Genomic DNA, 26047 nt, shown 5'->3' with positions numbered 1-26047 from the left:
GAAAGTATTCAGTATTCATTAAAGACACTAATTGGAACTAAGACAAGAACTCATTGCTAATTACAAAGAGAAGTCATTCATTTTTCCAGAAATATCCTGATGCTGAACAAAAAGAAAAGAAACTAGCAAGAATGCCATAGTAACACAATCTGACTATTAGAAATGTCCGCTTGGGCATAGCAGAAACATTAAGGCTAGTAAGCTGCTGTTCTTAATTGGCTTAGACTGCAGTGTTACAATGGTCAAACACAGACTAAAAAGTAGTAAGTGAGAAGTCCTCCTGGACTTGAGTGGCAATGTGAGGCCTAAAGAAGTATAAGATACCACTTAAGCAGGTAGAGTCACATAATTTTTTTCCATCATTGATACAGAAATCCATTCATTGATATGTGATCAGTCCTAGGCTAGGCTTAGGAGAAAAGCCTGTGTCCTAATAGTTGAATGAACAGTGTCTTCAACCATTCTTTCTATTTTGACATCTTAACACACCCTTCTCAAAAAAATGCAGACTACTGAATCTAAGAACCTAAGGTTTCATTTTTCCACATTAAACTAATTTAAGCTTTCACAAAAGAAGTTCAAGTAAGTACAGAAGGTTAGAAAGAACTTTCCTTGCTAATCTATAATTAATATTTACCTTTTTAAAAAAAACATGTATTCTTTGACAGGTCTGGTACTTCCAGACTATGCCAACACTAGTGCTGAAGACCTCGTTCCTCTTTTTCTTTCCCCACACTGTTGTTTACCATGACTCCAAAGTTATTTTCATCGCCATAATACCTACAACTTCTCAAGGCTGGGATTCTGTTCTCTTAGTTACTGTAAAAACAAGGCCACTGAAAAGAAGGTATGAACTTCTGCAACATTAGTTCATGTCCTACTTGCCCCCCCTTACGGTGTGTTAATGATGCTAAAAAAAAAAAAAAAAAGTAAAAATTACACACACCCCTCCCTTCCACCTGCATACCGGGCTAAATTGACAGGGTTTCAGTAGGGAGGGTGCTGCACTGTGAGGGACCAGGTCAGGGACTGCCCTGTGCAGACACGAGAACAGACCAGGACTGAGGCTGGAGAAAAAAACAGACAAGGAGATGACACCTGAGCAGGGGCTGGAGCAAAGAGCTGCCCAAGCAGGAGCAAACAGTAGACACGGGAGCAGGTATAACACTGAGGTGACTGTGGCCCATGGAGAAATTGAGTTTAAAAGGAGGAGGAAAAAAAAAAAAAAAAAAAAAAGAGCCACCACAGGCACTGACCACCATCTTCTGAGCGCTACCTGTGATGAGGCGCTGAGAGACCATGAAGAGGTTGGAGAGATGTCTGCAGGGAAGATGAGGTGTCTTTTCTGTGTTTGTTTGTCTTCATCTTCATTGGCAATAAACTAAATTGAATTAAATTTCCTAAATCAAAATGGTTTTGCTGCGCATGACATTTCTGCCCTATCACAAACATAAAAAACAGACCTAAAACTTTATGTAACAGCCTGTTGGATCCCCAAAGCATTCAGATACACTAGAAGTTTTACATCTCTAAACAGAGCTATTTTCTCTGACCCAAACGACAAAAGGGGATGAATAAGCAGGTCCAGTGTGATGGAGTCATCCTACTCAGCTCAGCTTTGATAGCTCTGAAGTATCTATCAAGTAATGAAAAGTCCATGAGAATGAATATTTATGTCAATCATTTCAGCGACTTCTATTTCCCCAATATGGATCTTAAAAACTCCAAAGTGCATTACCCAGACTTACTGTTTTTGATGCACATGGAGTCCACATACAAGACTGTTTTCAAGACTAGTCCAACAAAATGTGCCTACTACAACAAAATGTAGTCCTTTTCATCACACTTGCAAGTTGCATCACACAACAAGATCCCACCATTCAGATTTCAGTCTCAGAGTTTCAGAGGAAGATGATGCCCTGTGCATCCAAAACCAAGCCAACATCCTTGTGCTCAGAACTGGAGTACAACCACGCTCCAAGTTCCCTATCCACAGTGGAGATTGGACAAAAAACTGTGCTTCCCTCAGCCCATTACAGCCACAAGCACAGCAGACCCTGCCACATGGCAGCCTTCGTGCTCAGCACACATGCTCTGGCAGTCCTAAGGACTGCAAACTCTCTCAGTCGGCATCACACACATGTTTTTGCAGGTGGTAATTTTGCACACAGTGACTTCGGAGCCTCTATAATATCTATCATCCAAGGTAATTTCTCCTCTATCACACAACATGACTCTCCTGCATGGTCTCTCAGGCATTTGCTGATTATCCTCAGCTTTAGGATAGGACAAAGACCTTTTTGCTTTTTCAAAATGACAGCATACCAAGACTACAGCTTTCTCCCAATGCCATGCGATGGTCTTAAAAAAATATTCTCCCTAGCTTGTTTTTAAAGCTGTAGCAAGCTTTGTTACAGCTTGAGGAGAGATCCCTGAAAAGAAATGAAGAGAGTGATTAAAGGTGCAGCTATAGTCAAAACTAATTTGTCAGCTATGGCATCCAAACACAGCCAATGGTTTCTCAGGAGCCTAAGTCAACAAGCTCTGCAAACACAATGCAAAGCAACAGAAAAAACCCAGAATTTTCCTTATTCCCAAAAATGCCCTAAAGTCTGACAAATACTGTATATGGAAGCTTGTAGGACAGTATTGCGTAACACTGGCTTCTTGTTGTATGGAAACTGTTCTGAAATAAAATCTTTTTTCTGGACAGAAAGTGACTGACAACTGACATCTTGAAATAAAAATTAAACTTATAAAGTACTTGAACAAAACATAGTGACCATACTTGTGAAATGAGTACATCTTAAGATTTTGCTTTCTATATTACATACATACAATTAACAACTTTATTGTCCCCAAACAAGCTTCGAGATAGTAAAAATAGTGGAAATCATAATCGAGCAAACAGATCAAAATCTTGCCCATACCACCAGCGGTTCACCTAGTTTTACACTTACTTTCCTAGACCTGCTTTTGCTGTTATGTTTTGGGGTTAAGTCAGATTTACTCAAGGTCAGCAAAAGCTTAGGAATTTCATCCTAAAAAGCTTGGTAAGTTTTCTGTATTCCGTGAGAAGTTAATACAGAGATGCGCCTAGAAGTTAATACAGAGATGCGCCTAGAAGTTAATACAGAGATGCGCCTAGAAGTTAATACAGAGATGCGCCTATTTACCTATGAAGTTCAATGGCTTACTTTATAGAATATGTTCTATAGCTACATAATACTGCACAGAGCAGTGTCTTCAAGATTTTTTCTAAACTGTTTTGTTCCCATTTAACAATCACCTTTTAGTATTAGATCTTTAACCACTTCTGAGTTAACATACCATCACAAATAATAACAGCAATTTTTCAGGATGTGAAGGGAGAAAAATTATCTAGAACCTTTCATTAAACCTATAAGATGAAGTAAAAAATACATTTACCTTTGCCAGAAACACCATTACGTACTGTATGTTAGATTTTCAAGGATACGATGGTTGATCAACTGGAGTGTTTCAGCTTTAAATCAGATATTGCACAGTATTTAATGGACATAAGATACAAGAAGTCAGAAGAAAATAATTTAGTGATCTGCTCATATTTACATTTCTACGAAATTAGCGTTTTGTCACGGGCGATCAGGAGACAACGCCTTCCTGATATGCCACAAGGTAGCTGCCAAGCCTGCTGGCTTCATCAGCTTGGCCAGCTCCAACACTTTGCTTTTCCAAGGGTATGTTGTAGCCTATTATTTTTATAAATCTATGATAGACATTTTGATGCCCAGTTTTGCCTGTTTTTTGGAAGGAAAGGTTCAAACCCCAACCCCTACTAAACTCTGCCCCTTCCCCTCCACCTTTGCCCACACTACAGCATCTACACTTCTTCATCCATGTTCTCTCCTCCTTAGCTCTAGTCTTAAACACGAACAAAGAAGTTTCAAAGATGGTAGAAATATAGAACACCGTTTGAAGTTAATTCCAATCCTATGAAATTACAGATCAGACTTCGAAAATACTGAAGAGTTATTCAAACATTAGATTTTTAAAGTTCTTTAGATGTCAAAATAACTTTAGAACATAATGGCAAACCCCCCACTGAATCAATGAAACAGCTTCTAACAATAAAGGGTGTATAAATAAGCAAAAGCATTGCCAGACCCCCTCTTAAAACTGCATTGCACAACGGTGACACTAACGTTAAATGGACTGAGTCATAGGTGGTTTTAGAATTCAAATTGACTTAGGAGCTTTAGTCCAGTGAACGGGAAATCACAACATGCTCTAAGATACTGTCCAAGTTGTAAAAGCTGTTTGCTATTAGAAATTATTCTGTGATGGTTCATACAAAAGTCCCTGGAAAACGGCCTACAGGAAAAGACTCCAGAGCCCTGGTATTACTTAGAGTGAAGGCAGTCAATTAGATGTAACAGAAATACCACAGTACCATTCCAGTGGAAATGTGACAGAGAACTTCATATTCATCCAATTTTACACCTGCATTATTTTGTATTATCCTAAAGAGACAGCATATCACACAGTCCCACACTCTGTTCATTCAATCAGGACCTGTTGGTGATGATGGCAACGCTTCTTCCTCTCCTTTATGAAGTTTTGTTTGTTGTTTTCTTAAAGTATTTGTACAAATAGCAGAATTAATAAAAATTGGTCTAAACCAAAATTCTAACTCACAGTTGGACCTCCAGTGTCTAACAAAAGGAATCTTCCACTTGAAACCTTCCTGCATTTGGGGGCAGAACATCTAATCCAAGAGATTCCTCTGTGTCTATTAGGAGTTGAGCTCTTGCTCTCTCAACAAGTACTCTTTTTGACCTGGCTCTTTATTTTCATAGAATTCTCAGAAATCTATTAACTTTGAAATGTCAATGTCCCTGTAAAGACTAGTTGAAATTTGAGAGCTATTCAGGCAAGAGGGGGAACAGTTGCACTATATTTGCATACCTTAAAACCCTAAGCTTTAAAAAGAAAAAAAAACCCTCACAACATTTTACTATGGGCTAAGAAGTATATGCAAAACACATATGTATACAGCTAGGTGCAAAGGATATTTGTATCAATGAATAAAAGTTTCTGTATGACACAGGAAGCAAGTCAGGAAAGCAGGTAACTTCAAAATGTAGGGCAGAAAACATTTCTGAAATCTATTCCTTCTGATAACATTTTGGCACATCCACTGATGTGGAAGGCATCTTTATGAGCATGTAAATAGTCCATTTGGGAAAAAAAAATTAACCACTCTGTATGTGCCAATCTCAACTAAATGCTCAGGAAGCCCATACATGAGACCTTCCAGAGGAGGAAGGGAGAGAAGAAAGGCAGAGGAGTATCCTACAAGCATGCACTGTAAGACAACTGCAGACAGCACTTGAAATTTATAGTCATCATATAAAATCACAAAAGCTACGATTACCATACCTTGGGAAATAAGGCTTTTGCTATCAAACAACAACAAAAAACCCAACTCCAAAAACCATAATCATGAAGAGCAATGAGCAAGTTCATTTAAACTCATTCCTCTTCTGTCTGAGCTTCCCATTCATAAGATACCAGTGACGAATAGTAGTTACTGGTAACCTTTAGAATAGCAAAGAGCTTCTTCCACAGCACAGATTTAAAATTAATGGTAGCACAGCACAGAGATTACAGTCTCACAAATTTAGTAACATCAACAGCATGGAAGCTGGCAGAGTTGCAAAGCATATGACAAATCAATGCCCAGGTTCCCACTCTCCTCAGAGGACAAGAAAAACCAGGCACAATGAGTTTACTGGCAGGACAGTGGTGGTGGCAGGACAGGACACTGCCTGTGCTGGCAGACCCAGGCACAGGAGAATGGAGTGAGTCTTAGAGCAGGACCCAAGTGACCTGGCTTTGATCTGTCTCTCAGACCTACCTTCTTGCCTCATTGCAAGTCATTCATTTGACCTGACCAACTCTTCTATGGCACCCTCCCTCTTAGAAAATACACTTTTCCAATCTATTTCACCACCACTTCTGTTCAGGCATCTCACTGACTGTGAAACCCTGCAAAACATCAGGAACAAGAGTCCCTTAAATAGCTCTCCCCTCAGTATTTATCTCCGATTACTCTTCTTTGCCCTGCTTGCCTTCACAGCCTTAAAGTCACATTCATTTCGACATGCTCTGATCAGTGTTTTTACATACACACACATACACACAAGATATTACAAAATGTGTTAATAATCAAGCTGGTCACTAATTCAGTTAGCATACCTTGAGCACACCAAACAAACAGATTCTGCCCTCAATATCTTGCATAAAGAACAACCCCCTCGCAGCCCTCCTTGGCCCTCACCACAAGACAAGGCACAGAAAATGCAAAAGCACTCAGAAGCCAAGAATTGCCTTTTATCTCACCCCATCTTCAGATGCCTAACATCAGGTGGGGAAGGCTTTAACATATCAACTGAACTGAAAATTCATGAGATTGATGGAATAAATTATTTTGGTAGGTCAGCGTTATCTTCACTGCATGACAGATGGTTTTAATTTTTTCTTTTCCTAATTTCCAGCGCAAATTTGAGATATCAGTAGAGAAGACTTAAGTGAATTCTCTAGTTGCATTACTGTTTCTCAGAACACAGTGAAAATTTGAATAACAGTGTCCACTCATTTTCCTTCAAACAAGCAATGGATCATATTCATCCATGATATAGTGAAATCAGACGGGTCTTATTAGATATGCCCAATGTCCAGATCAATAGTGAAAACATGTTTTGCTTTCTCACAAATTGCAGAAAGCAAAAACTGAAACATGAGAATGTATGCACATTCTTCAGGGAAGTAACAGGACATAGCACCCAGGATTCTGCAGAAAACTTGGCTTACTTAGATGTGAATCAAATTTGGTTTACTTAGATGCGAGTCACAATTACATCTGTAGCTCAGGCATTTCATCCTACTATCTAGGTAGTATCTCACGAGTTGCTTGTACTCGCCATGCTGAATCCGTACTCGAGTCTGCCTCCTAACTGCACAGAACAGCTTGCAGCCTAGCACTGCTGTTTCCTGGGGCTCCCAAGATGGTAAAGGCATTCCTGCTGAGCTCTAACAAGCAGAGTCAATGTGGCCTCGAAGTCCTGATCAAAACAGAACACACTGAGTTACATTTGCCCGTTAAGATACAAACTCCTATATTCAGAATAAAATACGTACCACTTAAAATTAAGGCCTATATTCTAGAGCAATGGGAAAAAAAACCCCAACAAAACTCATATTTTTAGTATAATGTCAGTAAGCATGGAGCTGCTTGCACTGAAGAGTAAAAAAAGATACCTGGAGGATATGTACAGTGTAATGTTAACGTGAGTTTAAAAAAAAAAAGGAAGAAAAATAGATAAACATTGGATTTCCATTCACTCCTATAATTCTGTGGGTTTTTAAGAAATGCCTGTTCTCCAGTGCCCCAGCTATCATATACTGCTCAAGTTCTGCAGGTAGGCAACCAGCTGAAGTGTTACAGGAAACACCCACACCAAGAGTTTATCACTGACCATGAAAGTTCCTCCAATAGCTGCATGAAGGTCCACCTCTCTAAGGTTTCCCTTTTTTGTCCTTCCACCCAAACTTCAAAAGCTCACTTTCATACCATCAATCAAGTGAGAGCTTTGTGCGTCAAGTGACATAACAAAAAGTGTATTACCAAGGACAAGTACTCAGCTTTATCTTCACACTTGTAACTTCAGTTTATGAAGATATTCCAGGGATATAAGCATCTTCAGAATTCTTCCAGGTACCCAAGTGATTATTTCTCTAAATAGTGCAAGAAAGTGAACAAAGGTATCTCTGATTTAACTTTTACCTTAAGTTTGTTTTTAAATTACAAGATTGGAGAGAACTAGTCATTAGCTTTTAATGACTTAAGAGCAGCTAAACTATGTTAGGTAGAATTTTAGGATATTTACCTATAGTGAAAATACTAAGTAATCATGATAGCAAAAATTGATCCAAATTTGCATTTTATTCCTGGATTTTGCTCTGTCCAAACATTACTGTCAAGGAAGTCAAGAGAGTTCTTCTGCCTTTACAACTGGACAATTAAGTTTAAGATGTATAGCCCTTTTCCACACCTAGTCACCAAAAGTGTTAACCAGAAGCAGACAGAAAAACAACCTAATGTCAGGTTCTATTCTATGAACAAAGAACCCTGGAACAACAGGCTAATGAGACATTTCTGAAAGTAATCTAGATGTTAACGTTCCTGCAACAGCCCTTACATACAGTAAACTACGCTAAGCTGCATCTGGAATAAGAAACAGGCAGGCAATGGTCTAAAAATACTCATCTCCCTCCATTCTACAGCATGGAAAAGCAACTTTGCCACACTTGCAACACAAACATAAATGTGAGGAATGAAGCCTCCACAGCACAACGTAGCAAAGGAAGAAATAATGTCATTCATACCTGCTAGGAAAAAAAGTTTAGAAAGGTCCAACAGCAATTGATAACCAGGTTTTCTTTTTAATTCCCCTAGTTACTTGATAATCTCTATATAGAGGCCATCCTTCCTTTGCAATTTACATCTAAATCTCCCATGCAATGGAGCTGTGTGTCAGTCAGATTACTCTTACAGAACTCACGCAAATATTTTAAGGGAAAACATAAAGCAGCTTAACTGTTCAGCTTAAACTTCTATGGTTACTTAGCACAGCATTTCAATACACAGTTGTACAACAAGTTACAGTTTACTGCCCTCTGCACCACCAGTTTTCCTGAGTTTAAATAAATAGACATTTGCTAGACGTGGTCTTCATGGACGGTTATCTGTAGTCTTCAGAACCATTACAAGACCTAAAGTTTTAAGGAAAAAAAAGAAGATAAAAGAAAGAAAGAAAACACCTATACCAGCAGAACAAGCATAGTTCTCCAAATACAGAAGGAGAGAGAGTGAGAGCACAAAGTTGCTCTGTGATCCAGAGATGGTCCTGGTGAGCCAGGACTCCGTGCTCTGCTTTAAAAGCAGGCCCAGCAGCTCTCTCCTTTCCAGGGGCATGGAGGAGGAGGAGGAAGAGGAGGAGGAGGAGGAAGAGGAAGGCTCCAGTCAGGACATGATTTTCAATCTATTGCAATCCCCAGAATGCAAGCCTATTCCCATGCTGCATATTTTCCTTGTCACATTTCACGGACACCCTTCAAATTCGTTCGTGGACTCTTTGAGATCTAAAGTCCAGTAGTTTCCTTTACAAAATAATTTTCAGTTTGTGAGAAGGGCTGTTAATGCCACTCACAAATAACTAATTAGACTGATTGAAGCTGACTACACAAGGTGAGAATTAAGCCAAATCAGATGGGGCCACTTAGGTGCCGTCGCTGAGGCACAGATGGGGAAAAACAGCACCCTGCAAGTGCGTGAAGACTCTTAGATGTTAATCATACTGTTTGGTGCGATATAAGGGTCATAAGACAGCAGTGGTAGACCTGCCACCCAGAGTAGCACATTCAAACAACTGACAGACTGAAACTCCTTGCTTTGTCCCAACATAAAAGCATGAGACTGTCCAAAAATCAACACTCTCTGTTCCAAAGTTTGGTTAGATCAATTTAGTTGCTGTAATGAAAATCCTTCAGCAGCCATAGCAAGTATCACCGTGCACAGCTAGCACAGCAAGAAGGAACCAATAACAGAGGATTGGCACTAGGACATACAGTCATGCAGAGCACTGAAATAATAGAGTGGCAATCCAATAGCCTAAGTTCCATAAAACACAGCAGAGTTCAATAAACAATGTAAACACAGTATTTTCTAATTTGACCTTCAGTGTGATTTTGTGCGCTCCATCAAATCTCTACACTGCCTATGACAAGAATTTCTGTTCTGATGGCTGTATTCCATGGGTATGAGGCAACAGAGACAAAGCTGGGGCATCTGACAATAGAGACAGATGAGAATTTTGGAACCTAAAAAGGAATAGAAAAGACAAAATCATAGAATCAATTCATCCTGTGTTTCCACCAAAATAATCAGCAATTATATGGTAAACAGTGATAGTATTTAAAAATTAGTATTCTTAGATAATGTTAAGTTGAACTGCTGTTTTTCCAATCATATTTGACTTTGAGAGACAACCCTCAACTAATACTAGTCATAATTTTGCTATTCTAAAGACTAGATCTCTCAGCAGCTTTTTCACAACAGAAAAACCAAGGAATATATCTCTTCCTTGTTTATTATAAGACACTTGGAATTTGTCTCAAACATATTTCTGTAGCGAAAGAAGGTTTCCCCACTTGGCATCACAATCTTTAGCAACCCCTCCTTGTAGTGCTTCTTACCAGTTTTCTTTCACGACCCTCCTTATTGGCTTTAAATTTCCATTTTGCTTCCTTGTAGGTCTTCATACAGAAATTATCACAGCTCCTTATCACTTCTCACCCCATCAACCAAGACCACCTAACCTTTTTCTGCATCTCCAAGTTACTAATTTTGACATGTCTTCTACATGTGAAAATGCTTCTTATTTAGCAGGCCTGGCACTTGTCATTCCTTTCATTTCCAGCTTAAAACCCACAAACCCTTTATTTAACATTAAGAAGTTGTCAGTTAACAGTCAGTTTTGACAGCTTTTACACTTAAACCTCAGCAATAAACACTTTGACATAAATCATTAGCACAACCTGCACGGTGACCACAGACACCTCAAAGCTGAAGTCATGCTTCCACCAGCACTGGTGAAAGTATCAGAACTTACATATGGAGCAAGCAGAATGAACGAGGCTGAATAAACACACATTTCATCACTATCACCACCAACTGATCTTCAAACAATTTGCAATCCCGTCCAGACTGCTACAGCTGCATGCTAAGTTTCAAAAAGAATCACTGGTCCACATCACAAGATGAGAATTGGATTATTTCATTTGAATCAAGGAACTGAATTAGACTCCTAGAAAGGTAAACAAATTAATTTTATATTCATAAGTAACAAATCAATTTGAATCATCCCACTGAGCACTGCAGAAACTATACAGCCTCTTTAATTCAAGTTGAGCATGCCATTACCATGCCAGCAAGTCCCTCCCTTCTGGTAACTTACAGCCTACTAAACACTATTGAATTTTGGAAGCAGAGGTTGCGTCTATATTGAGCTGTAACTGGAAGCAACAGATCTCAACTCTCCTTGATTGTTCACAACACACATATGCCAAACATTCTGAGACTCCTCCTAAGGCAGGACACCCAAATGCTGCTCCTGACAGGCCTCCAGCACAGTTTGCTCATCAGATCACTGAAGGCATTCCTAGGACAGCTACAAATCCTGTTTGCCCCAGTGACGCGCCTTGCGCTGGCAGGCAACTTCCCACCATAATGGTGAGATTCACAACACGCATACAGGGCACCATCAGTTTTTAAATATACCAAACAGTGCACTGCACAGCCCACTACAGAGGTCGACATGGGAATAGGTACACACGTCTGCCTAGTAAATGTCAGCCAAGGGATACCAAGTGCTGTGCCCATGGAGATGGGCCCCAACAGCTGGAAAGGAACAGCCATACCTACACTAGGCTGTCTCACTGATAAGCAGCTCATAGGGAAGATGACCGTGCTGGAAACACAATGGCTGCATCAGTACTACCCTTGGGTATTGCTAACCAAATAATGTAAAGAAATATTTCTTCACTGATGGCTCATGCACTTGCTTTGATTGTGCTGGTGGAGGCTGGTAAAGACAAAGTATTATGCATTAGTTGTCCTAGAACTAGATTATGAACCACTTTTCAAAGCATACTGCAAAATATAGCTTATACTGCAGAAAGGCACCTACAATGACAGTAGTTCTAACCCCAAGATAGCAGGAAGGTATCAGGGCTTTACGCAGATGGAAGTTACTTTACTTGGTGGAAGTGTAATTACAGGGAAAAAGATCAGAACTCAGGAAACTGCTTGGCATTTTGACAAACTGAGCACCAAAATGCACACCATACAGTTTGTGCAGAAGTGTTGGCTCAGTTGCCTGTGTCACAGTTAAAGCTGGAATTTTCTTACCTATTTCACAGGGAATTGGAATAGCCTACATTAGAGGCCTATACTTAATAGTTCAATAAAAATATTCAAGCAATAAATACATGCCACTACAGTTAGGAAGCATCTAATCAAAGACCAGGAACCAGTGCTTGGTAAGAGTTAGTTATTTCAGTATGACCTTTTTTTAAGAAACAGGAACAATTTTCCTTACATGGTACCTGAATGAACTGGAATGCATTCAAAACCTATGTACAAACCAAGAACTAGAAAAGCCTCCCTCACCCACTCCTTTGCATAAATATCAGGATAGATATTAAATTTAAGAAGCCAAGCCCTAGTGTTTCTGTATCCATGAAATAAACAGTGGCCAGAAACAAGCAAGTTTATTAGCTACTTACAGAACACTTGCATTGCAAAGTCAGTTTTAGAGAAAGCTGTATTTAAAAACATTTTACTCATGTATGCTAAACGTGGTGCAGTCTTCCCAAACTGGAGCACTGAGGCGCTCACGTTTACTTCCAAAAGAGGCTTAACTGAAGCATCAAATACAAGTCTGTTTAGCAGAAACTGCCATTTCCCACTCTCTAACAGGTTTTGTGTTTAGAAACAGAATACATACTACGATATACGACGGCTTAACCTAGTCAATAGAATGCCATGACTAATACCATACTTAACTGCAAAAAAATATCAGTGTTTACAAGCAAATAAAGAGGAATGGTTCTTCAGGAAGATGAACAGCATACATATAAGACAAGATGATTTAAAGCAAAGTTTTGTATCTGCCAGTTAAAAGTTTAAAGCATCACTTTTAATCATTACTTAATCGGCTCTGTGTGAAGTTTGATCACAACAACTAATTTCCCAAACCTCTAGCATACAAGCATATTAGTTTATAAGCATAACGGTATCTGAAACCAGAATCCTTGTCTTTTTTCTTTTTTCTAATGGCCTCCATTAAGGTGTCAGGTGACATAAGCAGGTCACCATGACTGTCAAGTTTCAATGAAGAAGGTTAACTGCTATTGTGCCGCTCTGGTCAGGGATACTTCTTGTTCAATACAAGCTTCTCACAGAAGAATACTAGCCGCATTTTTCAAATGTGAAAGACAAAAATTCACTTCATGATGACAACCAGCGATGCTAATCATAAACTGTATGTTATCATCAAGTTCTTAACAGTAGCACACAGTCAGGTACTTTGCTGCAAAACTGGTATTCATATGAGGCAGCATTCAATGATCTGTTTTTCCAAAAATCAGTTAATTTACCCACATTCTAAAATCATCATTCTATCCCTTGCAATGTTTCTCCTCTACAATGAGGAAGCTAGCAAGACTTGTAGAGGGTGAAGACAAAAGTCTGTATCTTAATAACTGGGTAAATTCCACCCATATTCTTCCTGAGGGACTTCAGAAAAGTATTATATGCAAGTTGCGAATCATCAAGTCAGCAACTTTTAGGGTCTAAATAGACTCATTAGGATTTGTCCAGAGCGATATAGGACATCAAATGAAACTTCTGTGCCAGGTTCCCACTACATACATAGCTTTTTCCAAGGTTGTAGAACTGTTTGAATGGTTGGATTTTGTAAAACCACTTTGAACTTGAACATGGTGTTGGCAGTTAATATTCTTCCTTAACAGAATCCTCCTGCCAAGGCATTCAACTATTCTTTTCCAAATTATTCCAGAAACACGCGCAACATCCTACACATATTGCTCTAAGTGACAACAAAGTCCTCTGAATTAGCAAAGTCTTGAGTTCTACAAAAACAATACCCAGTGGCAGAAGTAGCAAGATAACAAGACAATCAAGAAGGTGGAACAGAAGGTAACCTATACAAGCTCTAACTTGCGTCCTATCTGTAAAGGCTGAGTTAGCACAAGTGATTGGAGGATTACCATGTCCATCTCTGAGCACTTCAGAGCAGCAGTATTCTTTAAACCTAGGTTTTAAGGTTGTTACTAAGGAGCAGAAGAGAAGGACTCTTTAAATATATTTTCATGTTAAGTAAAATTGTTCTTTGGAAGAACAGTTGGGGAAATAGCAGATCGTTTTCCTTTGTCTCAGAACTTCGCTCGAGAATAGTATTAATTCTCAAATCCTGCTAATGATAAAAGTAAGTTGCAGATGTTACAGAAAAGGCCCCTATAATGCCCTTAATCCATCCCAGTAATAGAACTATTCTAGCTTTTGTTCCAACCTGATTTTAAAAATTCATAATTAATGTAGACAAAAAGGGAGGATTTTTTTTAAGAGATGTATCTCACATTTAAGGTCACCAAATACAGTAAAAATCTCAGATCCTGAGTGGCCCATTGAGATCCATTGTAAGAGACACAAGCAGCATTTGCATTCAGATGTGAGGTAACTTAGGAAATCTACACAGTTCAGTGCTCATGCTTCACAGAAATCCCATCAAAATGGATCATTACTTAACCATGTGCTTCAGTGCCTGTGTCTTTTTCCAGAAAACTTCCCAAAGATCCTGGGAGTTTTACTACTGTGCATAGTCAGACATGCTGTCATCTGAGCTGTGCATTGCTTCTGAAGAACCAAGCCTACCTAGGACTCAAATCAGCAGGACACCACCTATTCCCAAGCATAGCCAATCATTTCCTGGGAGGAACCCAGTTCTTATATATATCTAGACGCAGAGAGCTCTGGATGCTAGGTAGTGGGCTTGCTAAAGCAGACACAGGAAATCCTTCTATGTGTTGTAGAAGAACAAAAATATTGACATGGGAGTGACATATACTTGAAAATGGCTGTTGAAAGTGGCTGTTGAAAAAGCACTTGGAAATCAGTATCCAGAAGCTGAAAGTAAGTTAATACAAGAGAAATTGTTCCTGTCTAATTGCAGATTAAGTCTTTTAGCCATACACAAGTCAGTGAAAAATAGGGCTAGTGCAAAAGCACAGGCGTTCCAGTTTCAAAGTCAATTGGCCAAATAGCTGCTTAGGACCTCAATTACTGCACGCAATCATTTGACAACAGAGCTACACAGCATATATTATTCCATATGCTTATTTTTGTTGGCATGGAAAACACCTTCATACCCTAAGAAGCCCTAACACAGCTGCACACTCCTCAGTAAGTCATGTGTTTGGAGAAAGCAGTGTTTTCTCCCATGTCACACAGTACATTCTTTTACATTTTTTGTACAGACAAGCCAGGGCTAGCAGACTGCTGGAAATGAACAGGCACAAGAAATAGGAATTGTGAGAATACATGTCAAAGATGATTTATTTCACCAATACTTCACTGTAAAGTGTTGACCATTTAAAGCTCATTCTTTAGTTTTCAAAACTCAAGGAAGATCCCATTATATGTCCTATTAGAAGAACAGCTTCAAGATTAACTATGGATTCAAGACCACAGCATACTATTTACAGAATAAGTCATCTAAAAGCATTTAAAAAACCCAAATTCTAAACAGCAACAATTTTATTTGTCATGTTTTTTACTATGAAAGACACTATGGGAAGGGGAAAAAATGTCATTTCTCAAGAAGCTGAGACTCAACCTAGTGGACACTGTCAAAAACCCCCAACTTTTCAGACTTCAGCTTCAAAACTGAAGAGCAAACTTGGACAGTAATAGCTCTGAGTCTGGATCATTTTGAACACTTCCTGCCAGAATAAACAGACACTGCTGTAGCAAAAGGTAGGTCCATCCCACCTATAATGACAATTCCCTTGTGCCAACCCCTGTACTGGTACAGCTGTGCAGTGAGCTAGGTTACAGTACTGATGTGGCTCACTGCACAAATGTTTGTGCTGCAGCAGACAACAGGAAAAAGCAGCCCCTTCTTCTGTTGTTCCCACTTTTTGATGGCAAGCTCAGTGAAAACTTAACGATCAAGATGTTGACAAAGAATACAGTCACAAAGATTGACAAAAAGGTGCCTGTGAATCATTTGCATGTATATGGAGGAAGAAGAAAAACCTGAGAAGAACTACATATTTCAAGATCTTCCCTCTTTATTCGGGTAAAAGCCGTTAGTCAAAAGGAGTGATGCAGACTGCTTAAGTTACCTAACCTGATACCTGTAGCTAAAAAAGAAAAATCATGACTAGATACTGGAAATGTCAATATATGCTTGTATCTGGCAATCCAGCATCATCTACTGCATGTTTAAACAGCGTCTCCCTGGACTAATTTTTTTAATGATGACTGACATTCACCACTACTTGCCACCAGAGAAGCGTGTCAGAATGCAGTGTGTTGCCAGAAGCATATTTGTGATGCAGTTCCAGAAAATCAATACAGTATTCAACCACTGTGCTGTTACTTTGCAGAATGAAGCAGACATTAATACCACTACCGGAGCTCTGTCTAGATACAACAGAGCCCAACACTGCATGGTGCAAGGCTCAGGTGGCATAAAACCACAGGTCCCTCTAGGCTCCTCTCCCCTCTAACCTCCCTGTCCTGAATACAATACTGACTTTGGTGGATCTCACATGGCCCAGTCTTGGAAAAAATAAAAACTAAAATACTCACAACAGAATGGGGAAAAGAAACCTGTTACCAAAATTAGATCTACAAGCAGTTTTTTTCATAGCACAATGCTTCCACACCCATTGCACCTTACCTTTAAGACTGAATACATCTGAAAAAGCCTTGCAGAGAGAACAGTATGAAACCCTGAACTAGAAAGCATGCTCTTGCAAATTTTTTTTTTTTTTGCAGAAGGCTTTCACCCAAGTAGGGCTTTTAAATACACACTTCAATCTAACATGGTATCTTAAAAAAAACCAACCAAACAACCAAACAAACAAAACAACATAGAGATGGATTGAGTACTCCAATTTTTGTTTTCACTTTGAATAATACAGGATACTTTGTGCCTTTGTTCATTGCTACAGTTTCCTATTACTAAGACTATAACCATACACTTGGGAAGCCCGAGATTTTTCTCAGGTGCAGGACTGTCTCAGATACAAAGAGCACATTGTTCAAACACAAGCACACTTAATGTCTGTTTGCATATATATACATATACTCATGTGAGTTCCATTCCAGATCTGGTCTCAGCCTCATTGGGTATTTCGACACCACACCTGCTCCCTTGCTAAGCACCTCTTAGAGTATAACTTCTGGACTAGAAGAGGCATCAGCTCTTGGTACTTAATTTAGGCCTCAACAGCTTCAAAATTAAAGATATTTAAAGGAGTAGTAGAACTAAGTTTCTAATCTGTATGAAGTGTTTGCATTGTTTAGATGGTCACTGATCTGGAATACACTGCAAAACCATAGGCTCAGCTAAAATGATGTCCCAGGCACCTATACTAATGAGAAACTACTAGTAAATCAGTGTTACTTCACAAGGTAATGCTCTTCTCTTGGTAGTACTCTAATGCATAGACATAGATTTGGAAAGCTGTGATTTAAAGAGTGATCAGCTAAGAGCTTTAAATCAAATTACAGTCTTAAGAGGCAATCATAAAGAATAAAAGTTTTCCAACAAAATTCCCATGAAAGCAGTATCTGAATTCCACTTATTACTTTTCCTAACTAGCAGGCAGAAACACTCTAATGCCAGTTAGGTGTCATTGCCTCCCCCAATTAGAAGTGCTGGCCTATTACAGTATTTCAAACTATTGCAATCTCTATGCTTCGAGACTGCATATTTCTTCAAGTATTGGCTCAACATCTGGTTACAAGTCCTGCAAAGATTAACAGGAATTGTGGTAGGGCAAGCACTGGGAGAGAGAAATCACAAGAACACACACACACAAAGCATTTATCTGATGCTTGCTTGAGACACTGAGAATAAAAATAATATCAACATGATGAATGTGAAGGACTTAAATGTTTGTTTTCAGCAGAACTAGGATTTCACCCAAAGAGCTGGTCTATATAATGTTTATAATGCATGGAAATAAACAGATCAATCGCAACCTTAAGGCATCACAAATACCTTCACTAGATCAGCATGGAAATCATCCCCCATGGTGTTCAGGACACTCATTTATGTGTTGCCAGGCTGGAAGAGCTGATGTAGATTTCTCATGCTTATTTCATGGTCATAAAACTACTGTGACAGAAGATAACTTAAGCATGGTAGAGGTCTCCACACATTGTTGCCTGACAAAGTAGTTCATTAACAATTTCAGGCTGATTTACATACAGTCCACCTGTCTAGGTATTTATACCTTACTAATTTTTTTTCAGATAATCAAGTTTTGTGGGTGTTATCTATAGTAAGTGATGTTGATCTAGTTTTGTTATACTCTCTTCACACTGCTACGGAAGACAGCATAAACTACTTTGCTGCCATTGCTTTCACACAATAAGCATCTCATTTTACCCCTGAGACAGTAAGATGGCCAGGAACTGCAGTAACACTGAACTACTGCCAAGAAGCGGTACCTTTTGCTCTATTATCTGCAATATTTCTGTGTCAGAGTAGCACAGCTGATGGAACTGTTGCTAAGACGAAGTTTTGGGAAAGGTATCACTAAGCCTTGTGGGAGGGAAAAAGACAGGTTAAAGAACCTGAGTCAGGTCAAATTCAACAGTCAACAATGCTTCTGGCTCCTAACAGCTCTATAATGTTCATGTCTTGTTACCCAGCTAAGGAAAGGAAAGTGAAAAGTTTAAGGACAAGACCATGGTTTGGAAACACCTAAAAAAGCAAGTCAACAGGCAGCAAACCAAAACCATTTTCCACAGCAAGATGTGTCTATCCTGTATGTTCAAGCAGTATAGGCTTTCACATATTTTTAGATTTTAAAGCTTCAAATGGGCTTTGTAAAAACTATTACATCCTGCAGTTTAGAATTAGCATGATTTTTCAATTCCCCTACAACTATAGTATCCTCTCCTCAAAATGGGACCCTGCATTCCTAGTGCTTTGAAGAAATGCATTTGACTAACACCCCATGCTTCAAAAAAGGTAAGAGCTGGGAGTGGATCAACCAGCAACAGACATATTCCTGACTGCCAAATATTAAATACTTATTTCTATGCAACTACAATGCTAATAAGTACATCCTAAAATACTCTTCTTCCACAATGTTATCCAGCCAACTTAAGAACCCTAGTATTCTGCTATCTCAAACTGACACATATCATAACCACGTTTATGAACATACTAAATATAGTCCAACAAAAGTGAAGAAAAGCTGAAGTCTTTATAAAGACACCTTGATTAACGTGACATGACAGAGACAAGCACATCTTATAGAAGTTTTTACCTTGCAATTCCTTATCATTCAGCAAGAGTGAAAGGAAAAGCTAGTAAGACAAATTTGGATACTTGTCCACAGCACAGAAGGCCAGAAAGGAAATTAGTTATAGAGAGACTACCCAGTAATAAACCAGGACTTAATGCAAGAGATTAAGTTTAACAGGACACCAACTTCTCACCCCTACCAGAATTCATGGCTGTAAAGCTTCCGTACCATGTCTGGCAAGAAGTGCATTCATTTCAGCCTAAGCAATGAGTGCCTCACAGTTCACAAATACCAACCTCTAACCCCCCTGCCCCCACCTAAAAGTAAAAGCAGTACCAATGACCACTAAAATATGGTGATGGTTTGCAGCTTTAACATGGAATTTACCTGGTTGATGTATACAATAATCTAGCCTATCAATATACATCCTGAGTATGTTTACTTAAGATCTATTTCTTCGGGCTTTTTAATGTAATCAAACACCTCTGCTCAAGGAAGACTTATTGCGCAATACTGACAAATGCTGTATTTCTCAATACTGGGAATACAAGAGACATGTTATGAACTAGGACAGAACATACTGAGGTCATCTTATTTACAGAAAAATCCATGTTCTCCTGTTAAAGAACACTGTATTCTGTGTGGTCAGCCCAACAGAAGAGCCTGCACAAATAAATGGTTGTATCACTCAACAGTGACTACTGATAAGAACTTGTCTTTATGCAAGAGGGATGAGGAAATAGGAGAGGAGAGACAGACTGGCAGGCAGAGAAGCAGGAGTGGGCATCCTATGTGCCTGGTGTATACAATCCCCAGGGCCTAATTCATTTACCTCCTCCCATAAGATGAGGGACACCCAGAGACATACGGGATACAGCACTAAGAAGAGCTTCTCCTGAACTACTGCACCCTATAGACAATTCTCCAATTTCAAATTTCTCAAAATAAATATTTAACAGCAGCACTGGCCCAGAGACCTGTCACCCACAGCTTGGTATCCCCCACATACACAGCGCCTAACTACCTGGGTTGCCTTATGGTATTCAATGCGCCAAGCAGACTGAACTACTCGGGCAGAACAGTGAATTCTTCACTGTAACAAATGAGACTAAGAAAACCACTGCTGGTTTGCAAGCCAATTCCTCTCCCCCATCTCAAGTCTTCTGTGTTCTGACCATTGGAATAGGTAAACTCTCCACCAGCCAGGTACTACAAGCTCACTGTACAAGCTTATGCAGGATAGTGGTACCCATTAAATGCTGAATATAGTACACAGACCCTCATGTGGCAAGGTACATGGATTATTGACCATTTTGCAACTTCCTTCTGGAGCACTCAATTTTAAGATTTTAGTAGAGTACCAGAAGACTATTTTTACAACTGCAATGTTAACAGTCAAGCACACCTTGGTCTAGAAACACTCCGAAATCCATGGGCAACTGCATTTAGATGTTAATACAAACCAGCTACTGAATCAAGGCCTCTGCTCTGAACACTAGCAAATGCCTGATGCTTAACACAGACCCACAGAGTTGGTGCAGGCCCTGGCTTGGAAGTGTTTGCTCACATTTAAAGAGCAGGGAGCTTACCAGTAACACTTACCTACATTTCTGGTTTTGTCCACCTTGTTAGAAGATGGTCTGCAAAGGAACTCTATATTGCAACACCCCAATGTGTACTATCTAAAGAGTCTTCAAAATCTTTGCCAGCAAGTTTCATCTTCTTAACCTCAATGTGCCAAGATACTACTTGAGTCATCACACCAACAACTCCAGTATTTAGAATTATTTCAACTCCCTCTACAGAAATGGATTTGTACTGTTCGTTGAGAAACTATGACACTAAAACACCAGCAATACTGGAGCTGATGAAATGGGGGAGTCTTTTTTTTTTTATTTGTTTAATTCAAGTTTTTGTTTTCAGAAATGCTCAATTTAATTCAAGAGAAAGAATGTTTACTCCTCTTCAACAGTTCTCTGCATTTATAATATGATATGCTTAACTGATGTACCTACAAACACTATGCTGATTTTAAACGAATGAGAGGCTTTCCATTATTTGAATTTTAAAAGCTACATAATTCTGTGTCTGCTTAGCAGCTGCAAGAATATATCCCCAAAACATTGTAATATCATTTAGCCTTATAGCAGGTTTTTGAAACACATTAACACTTTCTTAAATATGTAGAAAGCTGCAAGCTTGGGTTTATTCTGTTTGGATTTTTTTTTTTTTAATGGAAGGGAAGACAACAGGAAAATAAAAGCTAGCCTAAATAGTCATTCCTTCCTACATCTTGTACCACGAACCCCAGTGACAAGGACAGAGCCAAGGATGCAGCTGCTACCACCCCACATGCTAGGAAGTTAATAAATTGGAGAATTCCAAGTGTCCTTAACAGGCTTGAGGAAAGATACACTTTTAGCTTCCATATTAATACACCAATTTCACATCTGAACTCCTGAATAACCAAAATACATAGGACATGATTTGTAACTTTTATACTCTGAACTATGTCATAAAGCCTTAGAAAACCAGCATCTTGTTACTGCATTAGAAGTCTGCCTCCACCTTGCAGTCAGCCAAACCATACCAGGCTTCTGTTGCCTCTGAACACGGATGAGTCTCCATTCCACTGAGAGGCTATCACACAAGCCCGGCAATAGGGATTATTTTTTCACCTCACTATACAAATTAATAAGGATACAACTGTGGAAAGTTTTGACAGGTTATCTATGTCACTCTTTTATCCACTAATCTAGATGCAATCAGATTTGCTTTAAAGATTTTACTCCTTCTCATTTCCTTAAAGCCTCAAGCGGATGTCCCAGTTTGCCAGGGGACCTGCTGTAAAGCAGGTTTCCTTAGAGCCTCCTTCACTTTACTGGGAAATTCAGACGTTGTCTTATATCCTCTGAAGACTCCAGAAGAGCTAAAACGAGCCTTCGCAGATTTGAAGTTTCACCTTGCCACACCGAGCTTAAGGCAGCCGTTTGCAGGACTGACCGTCCCTCAACCAGCCGGGGACGGTCCCCACGGCGAGGATCTGAAAGCCAAGACGGCTCTTCCCGCGATCCGACGTGGCTACGGCGGAGGCGAACCTCTGCGGAGCGCACCGCTCCTCTTCCAGCCGGCTGATGCACAGCATCGATCGCAGCAGGATTCCTGCTCCTGGCGCGCCCCGCCACCAAGACCACTCGCCTCCGTGCGCACCCGCCAGCGCCCGCTCGCTCGCGCAGCCACGGCTCCCGCGGGCAGCCGCTTCCACCCCCCGCCCCGGCACCAGCCCGCCGGCCCCCGCGAGATCCTTACCCCATGGCGGCCGGCGGCGCCGGGCACCGGCGGTGCCGCGCGGGCCGCGTCCCCGGGGCGCTCCTCGCCGCGCCGGCAGCTCCGCAGCCCCGTGGCGGCGGGCCGCTGCGCTGGGCTCGCCGCGCCGCGCAGGCCCGGGGGGCCGCGCCGCCGGCTCGCAGCTGCCGGGCCGAGCGGGGCCGCCCGCGCCCTAGGGAGCGCCCCCCGCGGGCCGGGCTCCCATGGCCGCCGGCCCCGCCAGGCGCCCGCAGGCAGCGGCTCCGGCCCCCGGGCGGGCGGCGGCGGCGGCGGCTGCTCCGGGGGCAGACGGGTCCCCTCCTGCGGGCGGACGGGGAGGCCCTCGCCTTCTTCGCGAAGGGCTGGCGGCGGCTGCGGCGCTTCTCGCCGGGACGTGAGCGGCCGCCGAGGGCTCCGTGCGCCTCAGAGGCGGAGCGGGATGGGGCAGGCGGTGCGCGCAGGGCTCCACGCCGCCGCTCCCCCTAGCACTCCCGCCGGCAGCGTGGCGGGCACCGACGCATTCTCCCGAGGAGGCAGAGCGAGCCGCCGCACCGGCGCTGGCATCGGGCTCCCGGCGTGAGGCGGCTGGCGGCGGGCTGCGGCCGCGCGTCGCCCGCGGGCACCGGGGCGCCGCGCTCCCCCGATCCGCCCGCCCTCCCACCCCCGGCTGCGGAGATACGGGGCGCCGCTCCTCCTTCCCGCGGCGGCGGGTCCGCTCCTCGCCGTCACGCCTTCTCCTGCGGCGAACGGGCGGGCATCGTGCTGGGGCGCCGCGGGTCGGTCACTGCCAGCGGGCGGTGGGGAGGGGCTGCCGCCGCCGAGCCCGCGCTCCTCTGCGGCGGGGCCGCGGGCTCAGCCCCGCCGCTGGGACGGAGGGAGCGATCGCCGCGTCAGGCGGTGCCCGGCTGCTCCGGCGCCCAGGAGCCGCTGCCTCTGCCCGCTCGCATCCCCCGCCTCCGCCTCACACCTCCGCCACCGCCCGCCCGTCCCCTCGCGGTGGGCAGGCGCAGCCGCCGCGCGCAGCCCGCGCCTCCGTCCCGCTCCTCCGGGGGGGGAAGGGAAAGGAAGGGAAGGGAAGCGAAAGCAAGGGCCGGGCCGGGCCGGGCCGGGCCGGGCCGAGCCGAGCCGAGCCGAGCCCTACAGTCCCCCGCGCACGCCGCCGCACGCCGCTAGCCCTCTCCTGCTCGCGGCGGCACCTGCTCGCTCTGCCTCCATCCTCCGCCCGGGGAGCTTTAAATAGCACACGTCACCGCGCTCCCCTACGCACCGACGTCACGCACCGCTCCCGGCGCTGACGTCACCGGGGTGCGGGGGATGATGTCAGAGTGGTCCACGCCGCCGGAAGCTCTTCTATAATAGGGAATGGCGGCGGGGGGGGAAGAGCGGGGGACGGCGGGGGGGCTCGGGGACCGCGGCGGCTCCGCCGCCTCCGTGTGCCTCCTCGGTGCGCCGCCGGCGGCCGGGCCGCCTCCTCCCGCCCCCGCCCCCTGCGGCGCCGTCTCCACGGTAACGCCGCGCGCGCCCGCCGCCGCGCCCCGCGCCCGCCCCGGCGGTCCGCCCCGCGGCCCGGCGGGGAGAGCCGGTGTGAGCTCTCCCGAGCGACGCGGGGGGGGGGCACGCAGCTCGGAGCCCCACTCCGCAGCGCGGCTGCGGCAGCTCCCCAGCCCTCTGCCCCGGGGGTGAGAGCGGCAGGGCGCCCCACTCCAGAGGCAGCGGGTCCCCGTCCGAAACGCATGCCTGCGCCCCCCTGCTCTGCAAGCCCTTCAAACCCGACAGCGTTACCGGCTGAACGGGAAGGAGACACAGCAGCCATTCTGAAATTGCCCCTACAAATGCAGATTCCAGCACGTCCATGCTGGCAGCACTGCACGCTAACAGCCAGCACGGTGAGCTTGCCAGATGCTACTATTTTTGGCTCAGTCCTTCCATGGTGCCATGCAAACTATAGATAGCATGTGTTGGTGCTTCGAACTCAGCAGAGTAGCCCAAGCTCCAGCACCACCTACTACCTTGCTGGGCACCTACCTCATCTAAGGTTTAGCAAATACTTCCACTAACTCTCCCAAGTTTTCCCGAACTGATAAACGTTAGGTGTAACTGCTCCTACACAATGTCAATGGTGGAATGTGCGGCCCAGCCCCTTGCTACTTCTAGGACCACTTCTGGTATTTTCATGCTATTTTCCTGCTTAAGCGATGTTGTAGCCACCAGAGGCGTATTAAACTATAACGAGTGCAAGGGGGAGATACCAATGTGATACCAGATGTTAATTCCCACATAAAAATGGGAGAAGACCCAAGTTTTACCAATGGATGTTACGGCACTGTAAAACTTGACAACACCAACAATGGCATGTTCACATCTGTTGCTTTAACGAAAGGTTGGTTGTCCTCTCATAAGATCCCTACTACCTGGGACCAAGTGTATCCCAGGAAGAGGCTGGAATGAAAGACAGCAAAAGGATTCCCCCAACAATCTGATCTCCCCAGAGTAAGCACAGACATTTTCGAAAGTCATTTTAATTCACACATGCATGTGTTTTACAGACCCTTGCTTCAACACTTTGACCTATACAAGCAATCAACCCTGGGAAGAAAGATGACAAATTAAATATCAAGGGAAACCTTCTCCAAACAAAAACAAGCGTAAGAAACCTAGCGTGAATCACTCCTAGCAGTAGCAGCAAGGTAGACTGCCTCACAAGGGAGAAAACAACAGCTTCCTCAGTTTCCTATTTCTCACACACTACCTCATAACCTAAAGCAAAGGCACTGAGCTACAAAAAACTTCAGACTGAGTGGCAACAGTATAAGGTTTGTTGTGGGTAATGCTTGGAACATGCATAGTTACAATGAGGCTGCATTACTTCTCTGGACTGCCAGTGTCATTTCTTGGTTGGGTTTCACGTGCGAACTCTGAAACATACGAAGCATTATGTAGTTTCCACTAAAAGTCAAATTAGATGTATCAGTAAAACTGTTTGAGGCAGTCCCCAGTGTTGGTGGGGGAAAGATGAAGATCCACAACAGTTCTTTTTTCCATACAATAAGAGTGATAAGAGTGAAAGAGACTATGATCAAAAATAATGCAGACTAGGCAAGCATAAACAACACACAGCTTATAAACGTATTCCTTAATGTCAAGTAGCTAGGAGTCAAGATTCACTGGCTTCTGAAGTCCCACATGACATTTCGCATGCCCTGATGGCAGGTCAAGAGCAAAGAAACTAAGGCTTTAAATCCACATATGAGTAACTGTTGCATCAGTTTTGTTCTTTCAGCTCAAGCTCACACAGTAATGCAAATGCTTTAGTATTTCATTATGTCCACAGTATTTTGTTTAGATGTCACAGAGATGGCTCCATCTACCTCTGCCTTTCATCTTGCTCACATAATTTGGTTTGCATCAAGTATGTTTTCTCACTGTACCGGTGCAAAACCAGAAATCCCTGAGACTGAAAAGAAAAAAAATGTAAAAGAAACCAAACACACACTGAGCCTGGGGGGAAAGAATTGTGTGTTCACTTGAGAATCAGAGGTGTGAACAGATTCAGGGGCAAAGA

General features: G+C 42.7%; 1 protein-coding gene across 3 annotated transcripts in view; it reads right to left on the bottom strand.

The window, feature by feature from the left end:
- Positions 1-22634, bottom strand: part of HOMER1 (homer scaffold protein 1) — a 118540-nt gene extending 95906 nt beyond the window's left edge. Inside the window, exon 1 of one of the 3 annotated variants that reach the window (XM_075020552.1) lies at positions 22489-22634. In XM_075020552.1, coding sequence (XP_074876653.1) covers positions 22489-22493 — 5 coding nt within the window. In that variant the 5' untranslated portion in view covers positions 22494-22634. The remainder of the gene's footprint in view (positions 1-22488) is intronic. The other 2 variants (XM_075020553.1, XM_075020551.1) reach the window with 2 other exon arrangements.
- Between the last annotated feature and the right edge of the window lie 3413 nt (positions 22635-26047).

Source organism: Buteo buteo, chromosome Z, assembly GCF_964188355.1.
Source record: "Buteo buteo chromosome Z, bButBut1.hap1.1, whole genome shotgun sequence".
NCBI classification, from domain to species: Eukaryota; Metazoa; Chordata; class Aves; order Accipitriformes; family Accipitridae; genus Buteo; species Buteo buteo.
This window is presented reverse-complemented; position numbering and strand designations above follow the sequence as displayed.